Source organism: Trachymyrmex cornetzi, unplaced genomic scaffold (assembly GCF_001594075.2).
Source record: "Trachymyrmex cornetzi isolate Tcor2-1 unplaced genomic scaffold, Tcor1.1 scaffold382, whole genome shotgun sequence".
Classification (NCBI taxonomy): Eukaryota; Metazoa; Arthropoda; class Insecta; order Hymenoptera; family Formicidae; genus Trachymyrmex; species Trachymyrmex cornetzi.
Window position 1 is genome coordinate 92,408 of NW_017298555.1, and position 7,891 is coordinate 100,298.

At 41.1% G+C, this 7,891-nt stretch overlaps 1 protein-coding gene across 1 annotated transcript; it reads right to left on the minus strand.

The window, feature by feature from the left end:
- Nucleotides 1-905: 905 nt before the first annotated feature.
- Nucleotides 906-6,388, minus strand: LOC108763762 (uncharacterized). Its single transcript, XM_018511623.1, has 2 exons — nt 5,292-6,388; nt 906-1,173 (listed from the first exon to the last, which is right to left on the minus strand). Exons 1-2 carry the CDS (start codon nt 6,386-6,388, stop codon nt 906-908), a joined length of 1,365 nt encoding a protein of 454 aa, XP_018367125.1.
- Between the last annotated feature and the right edge of the window lie 1,503 nt (nt 6,389-7,891).

Here is a 7,891-nt window from a genome sequence, read left to right on the forward strand (position 1 = left end):
CAATTCATATGGAACCCATTTTCCCATCTTCTGGATCTTTTCCATGGATTTCAAACGTATGGAGACGGCTTCTCGTGTTACATTCAATTGGTCCGCGAGTTGTTGAGTTTGAGCGTCATTCTCATCCAACAATGCTTGCAATTCACTGTCTTCAAACTTTTTCGGTGGTTTTTCCACGTTCTTCGTTTCTCACGTCAAAATCGCCACTTTTGAATTTTTTAAACCACTCAAAGCACTGTGATTTACCAAGAGCATGCTCACCGTAAGTTTCGACAAGCATTCGATGCGATTCTGCAGAAGTTTTCTTCAAATGGTAACAGAAAATCAATGCTGTCCGCAAATTGTAGTTTCCAGGCATAAAATTCGACATGTTGAACGCTATTACAAACTATACTGTTGTATGAAACTTGTATTGTTGTGAGTTGAAAATCTTTGTCAGATGTCAGAACAAGGAAATGGCGTCAATGACGCGGTCTGACGGCAACTACATTGACAGCTATGGCCATCTATTGGTAAATTCCGGTTTCATATTTACATACCTGATAACAACTGCTTCTATAGATAACCATCTTGTGTTGGAAATTTGTAATATTTGTAAGGGGCGTACACCACAGTTGATCGTCTCATAAAGCTGAATGCATTTTATTTGACGCGTAGCGGATTTTGAAAACCAATTATAAGTCTCGTGAATTAAAAAGTCGAGATTTCGCAGGAGAGTATCGGTCATGCATGTGACACGGCAAGTTGTAACAAGTGGCAGAGACATCTAATCAAAATCAACGATGGAACTTCTGCTTTTAGTTTTGCATAAATACCGTTATTTATCCCGACCATAACTGAAGCATTGTCTGTTCCAATAACTATCAAATTTTGTAAATCTAATTACATCTCCTCGAGAGTTTTCTTTAGACAATACTATCGGCATTACATGTTTCCAGCTTGGTCAGTGCTAAAAAACTTGAGATTGTTTTTCCATGTTTGTTACTGTAGTATATTATAACGATACCCAACAGTTTATTCACGGACACATTCGATTCGCCCAATAAAAGACTATATTTACCATTTCCAACATCACTGAGCAAGTCGTTGAAGAAGTGAGGACCTAGTACATTTTTTATAATCTCACTGCTTTTTGTTCGATGCAATTGATATATTTTGAGCAACTTGGCTACCCTTGAAAATGTTATTGCAAATGATCACATGAAACGATTGCTGTATGCGCACAAATAAAAAGTACCATCGATCCTTCGATAGCTGACGAAGTCAGGTGCTGTTCACAAAAAGATAATTTTTGTTGCCTTTGTGAAGAGAATGGTTTTGCAGCTTCTGTATGTTTATTTGTTTTGCTATGAACGATTAGATCCGCATATCTTGCTGTTAACTCGAATTTCCAAAACTTGCAGTAGACCTTCGTCGAATATCGTGGCCCGGAACCTGTTTTGTGATAAAATTTTGAAACAAAGCTGTGTACAAAGGGGTGTAACATGTAGCATGTAACGTGTAAGAATATTTTCTCCATGGAAGACTTTGTAAAATTACGTAAACATGAAAAGAATGTATATATACTTGAACAATCCAATCTTTTAAGTGTACGTCTGTGAGCCAGACAGTTCTGAATTTTTGAATGAGTTTTTTTAATTTCTGCCCATTTCGAGAGAAATGTAGTAGTATTAGGAAGGTTAAATGGAGGAAGTAATACTGGGATCAAATAAAAATTTGGTAAAGTTAGTTTAAGGCAGAATCGAAACGCAGTGTATACGCGGGGCGGGATCCGATAGCATACATCATTAATTGGCCAATTTAAAATAAAATATTCTCATTGGTAAAGCAGTGAAAAATTACTAGGCACCGGCCAATTTGAGTGCATGTGTGTTATCGCACTGTACGCTAACGGGACCCTCGTATATTTTTTTTCTTCGGAGTGTCCCTCGGATTGAAGAAAAATGAACGTCTTCAGCCCTAACCTTTGGACTATATGACGCAAAGAAAATCCAATTCACAACAATAAAACAATAAACTACCACAAAACGAACATAATCCTATCTTCTCTATAAAACTGCAAATTTAAACAATTCTATTTGTTTTCTTGATAAAATTAAAAATAATTCTTAACGTTGACAAATTCTCAGATTTAATAAGCTCAAAAACATCAACGTGATGAAAAACTCTTCTTAACCTCAATTCCTGATCGAACCTAAATCTCAGTTCGTCATATCTACTATTAGGTATACAATTTTGCTTCCGCCGTTTTTCCGAAATTCGAGGCTTTATTGTAAAAAACTGGTTATACATTTATGATTCAAAGTATTGTCCATCGCTGGCCATTACTTTCTCCCATCTTTCGGACAGCGTACGAATCCCGCGTCGAAAAAACTGGTCATGTTTTGAGGCGATCCACGAATCGATTCAATTTTTTACTTCTTCATAAGACCGGAAGTGCTGGTCAGCTAGGCCGTGTGCCATTAATCGAAACAAGTGATAGTCAGAGGGAGCAACGTCTGGCGGGTGGAGTAGGACTTCTCATTTCAACGTTTCCAAGTATGTCTTGACCACTTTTGTAACATGGGGTCGAACATTGTCATGCTGCAAAATCACTTTATCGTGTCTCTTGTTGTATTGCGGCCGTTTGTTTTTCAATGTTCGGCTCAAACGCATCAATTGCGTTCGATACCGATCGCCTGTGATTGTTTCAGTCGATTTTAACAGCTCATAATACATTACGCCGAGCTGGTCCCACCAAATACAGAGCATGACCTTGGAGCCGTGAATATTCGATTTGGCTATCGACGTGAAAGCATGGCCGGGAACTCCCCATGATTTTCTGCGCTTGGGGTTATCGTAATGAACCCATTTTTCGTCCCCAGTCACAATGCGATGCAAAAATCCCTTCCGTCTTTGCCTTTCGAGCAGCTGTTCACAAGCAAACAAACGCCGTTCAACATCTCTCGGCTTCAACTCGTACGGCATCCAATTTCCTTGCTTCTGAATCATTCCCATGGGTTTGAGGCGTTTTGAAATGGCTTATCGAGTCACTCCCAATAATCGTGCCAATTCTTCTTGATTTTGACACGAGTCTTGATCAAATAATGCCTCCAATTCTGCATCTTCGAAAACCTTCTCTCTTCCACCACTATGCCGGTCTTCGACGTCAAAATCACCGTTCTTGATGTCGACATCACTCACGACACGTTGTTTCACTAATAGCGGCCTCACCATAAGTATTTGAGAGCATTCGATGAGCCTCAGCCGCAGATTTCTTCATATTGAAGCAGAAAATTAAAACCTCCCGCAAATGACGAGAATTTGGCTCGTAAACTGACGTTTTCAATCGAGAATAACTTTATGATGCACAAATCGACTAATGTTTCTATGGGGTTATGTTGACAGATACCCAAGTTTATTGTAGTGTGACGTCTATGATCTATTTATTTCGACCACTACTTACCGTTAAAGCCATCTATAGGAAAACGGCGGAAGCAAAGTTGTACATCTAATACATTGCCAAGTAAAGTGATCCAAGCTCTCTCTTTCGTAACCATATTCATATCGTTCATTATCAACATAATTCTTCCTGGCCAAAGAAACCCTAAATTATAATGATTAGATCTAATCCTATTTACAAAAGACATGGACATGGACCCGATTGAACACGGATCCGATCGGACACAGACCTGATTGCGCACAACACGATCGGACACAGACCCGATTGCGCACGGACCTGTTTGCACACCGACCCGATTGCGCATCGACCCAATTGCGCACGGATCCGATTGCGCACAACCCGATTGCCCACGGATCCGTTTGCACACGAACAGTGGGGTGTCAGCGTAGACAGTGTCGGCTTGGAATATTTTTCCAAAAAAATCTAACCCTAACCAAAACATTTGTTGGTGTAAGGTAGCCCTTATTTCGCGTGGAAGGCTTGTGGCTGTAGGCAATAATGTATGTAGGCAATAACACATGTCGGCTCCGTGTCCAAACGGGTCGGTGGGCAATCGGATCGATGTGCAAACGGGTCCGTGCGAATCGGGTCGGTGTCCAAACGGGTCCGTGTGCAATCGGGTCGGTGTGCAAATGGGTCCGTATGCAATCGAACCTGTGCGCAATCGGGTCCTTGCCGATCAGGTCTGCGCGCAATCGGGTCGGTGTGCAAACGGGTCCGTGTGCAATCGGGTCATGCACAATCGAGTCTGTGTGCAAACAGATCCGTGCGCAATTGGGTCCGTGTGCAATCAGGTTGTGCGCAATCGGGTCAGTGTGCAAACGGGTCCGTATGCAATCGGGTCGTGCGCAATCGTGTCGTGCGCAATCGGGTCCTTCTCCGATCAGGTCTGCGCGCAATCGGGTCGGTGTGCAAACAGGTCCGTGTGCAATCGGGTCATGCGCAATCGGATCTGTGTGCAAACAGATCCGTGCGCAATTGGGTCCGTGTGCAATCAGGTTGTGCGCAATCGGGTCAGTGTGCAAACGGGTCCGTATGCAATCGGGTCGTGCGCAATCGGGTCCGTGCGCAATCGGATCAGTGTGCAAACGGGTCCGTATGCAATCGGGTCGTGCGCAATCGGGTCCGTGCGCAATCGGATCAGTGTGCAAACGGGTCCGTATGCAATCGGGTCGTGCGCAATCGGGTCCGTGCGCAATCGGATCAGTGTGCAAACGGGTCCGTATGCAATCGAGTCGTGTCCAACCAGATCTGTGTCCGATCGAGTCCGTGTTCGATCGGGTCGGTGTCCGATCGGGTTCGTATCCGATCGGGTCCGTGTCCGATCGGGAAATCCTTTCGTGTCCGATTGTTAATGTGCGCAATCGGGACGCTCCCCCGGACAACCCATAGCCACAAGCCTATCAACCATAGTAGAATAACTTTTTCGATACTCGATGACAAAAAAATCGGACGCACCTTCTCTTTACCTGGTTTATCAATAAAAATCACCTGGTATCTACTCCACTCATGTGGCAATTCTCAAGTCCTCCAGACAACATTGAAAATATCTAACAGATACCTCAAAGCCTTGAGGTAAGGTCTTGATCATTCTATATTCAATACCGTCTCTACCAGGAGCCGTATTTCGCTACACTATGTCCAATGCTCTCTCCAGTTCCTCAAAGCAAAATAAAGAGTACATCGGAGACTCTGCATCCCCAGACAGCAGCAACTCCAAATCAGTTAACACTCCATTGAGAGAAAGTTAAAAATTTCCTGCAAGATCTCTCTATTTTTAGTCTGCCATTTATTCCACTCAATACTCTTTCTAACATTTTTAAAAACTTTCGTTTTATTCCAAACATACCGCACATCAGAAAATCTATTAATACTCTTACAGAACCCTTCAAAATTTATCTTCTTATATTTAATTGTTTTTTTGGCCACCGCTCTACATCGCTTATATTCAATCCATTTATTTAAGCATCTGTCTCCTTTAAAAGCACTCAAAGCCATCTTCCTATCCTTAACAACCTTATCACAATCTTTATCCCACCAGCTGTTAGGATTACCAGATTTCTCTCGTACAATCCGCTTTCCACAATTCAATTGATCTGGACGACGACCCGACGCCACATGAGCAGCATCAGTTAACACATTAGTAAAACCAGAATAATGTGCAGACAAAACATCACCACCTGTCATTAGATCATGGGGTTCAGCAGCAAATTTCTCAAATTCCGATCTAACCAACTCAGCATATTTGATCCAATCTGTCTTCTTAGTAGTCATTCTGTTAGTGCGCTTACTATATATCCTTTGTTGAGTCTCAAACGCAAAGGCAATTGAGAAATGGTCACTATCCCACGAATCATCCAATTGGTCATATTCTATAGTATCCAAAACAGCAGCAGAGCAGAATAAAAGATCCAAATTTGAGTCTCTCTCTTCAATAGCTCCAATACGATAACATGTATCCACGTTGACACAAATAAAATCTCTGCGTTCCATAGCCTCTTGTAGAGAATCCCCAATAGTATCCGTAAATCCACAATTCCACATAGTATTATGAGCATTATAATCCTCCCAAAAAATAGACTCACAATCACCTGGATCAAAATCAAAAAGAGATCTGAAGTCACTGACCCTGAGTGAGCCTCCTGGTCGACGATACACGGATACAATGTTAAAATTAATACTCAGATTAATGGTTCTAATTTTAAGAACATCAAAACCACTATCCAGGTCACGGAAACCGGATATTATGTTAAACTCAATGTCCTTCCGAACAGCAATTGCAAGGCCTCCACTAAGGCCTCGACTCGGCATCTGGTACGTTCTATATCCTGCAATATAGACTCCATTATTATGCGGGCATTTAGTTTCCACGAGTATAATATCATATCCGCTAATGTTTCTCGAAAGCTCCTGTTTCTTATTTCTATATCCACGGCAATTCCACATAAGGATCTTAATTAATAAATAAACAAAAAAAGAGAGATATATATAATACTCAGTACGTTAATTTCTACAATAGCTCCTCTTTACATTATGTAAAGCAGATCTCTCTTGATGTAACTTACTCTACTCATTGCTAGTTATAGCTTCTTTCTCAGAAAAACTACCCAGATGTCGTCCCGATCGGTTTCCATCTTCTTCCTTATCCAGCATTCCCATTCTGGCACTGGTCTCCAAGACCAACATAACCTTTTCAACAATACGCTCAATAAAAGATTCTTCTGCATATGCATTCTTACTATATCTATTATCACCATACTCATTACATACTACAACTTGCTTCTCCAACACGGGGCATTATTACGTAAGGCTATATCTTTCCTCTTTATATTAATATCCCAAGAGCAGTCGTTAAATTGCGAATAATATCTATTAATGTCACAACCATTATCTTTGTTTTTTCTATTAGACATTCTATATCTGTTGTCCGATCGAACAACTGATTTAACAATAGGCCGAACATTACCAACATAACCTCTACTAATATGCTCTGTATTTACATAGTTCCTACTCATTTCGCCTCTCAAATTTCTTACTGACAACTCCACGACTTGGAATAGATGGCCACCTCTCAGGTCTTTCATACCTATCATAAACTGGTTCAGTCACAGCGTCTTCGCGTCCTTTTAGAATAGAACCTCGCTTTACGAAAGGAAATATTGCGATAATGATATTAATATTTCTATTTTTTTCCAACACCGGACAATGCCTAAACGTTAATCGATGTGCCCCACCACAATTTCGACAGTAGATCTCGGCTTCATATACACCATGGCCTCTCTTCCACAGTTAATACACACAGAGTTACTTTTATAAAATTGTTTTATGTGACCTAACGTATAGCAATTAAATTTGCCTCACTGACTGGATATAAGGCCTCACTCTTAGCTTAACTCTACTACCAAATATACAAAGCTCTCGATGTAAATTCTCCCCTTTCATAGTTATCACAATATTATCGGTCTTTACACTAACCGACTTCTTGGATGCTTTATCCCATTTTCTTCTACGAGGGGCACTACTTCTATTTTGAGCCTTGGCAATACTGAGTGTTGTCAGGTGCTATCGGACGTTTCCACTAGAAAGTTTGACATTTTTTACCATAACTTTCTTCAGGACGTTTTGTTATTTGAACGCGATTTGTATTGTTTACAGTCACTTGAAAATTGTGTCTCAGCGAAAAAATGGAATTAACTCGTGAAAATTTTCGTGCAATGATTTATTACGACTTTCGACGTGGATTATCAAGACAGAAGTGCATCGATCAACTTACTTCTACTTTTGGTGATAAAGCCCCATCCTTTGCCACTGTGAAACGCTGGTATAACGAATTTAATCGTGGTCGCCGTTCGCTCACCGACGAAAGTCGTGAAGGTCGTCCAAAATCAGTTGTTGTGTCAGAAAACATTGATGCTGTGCAAAAACTAATAATGCAAGATCGTCATGTGA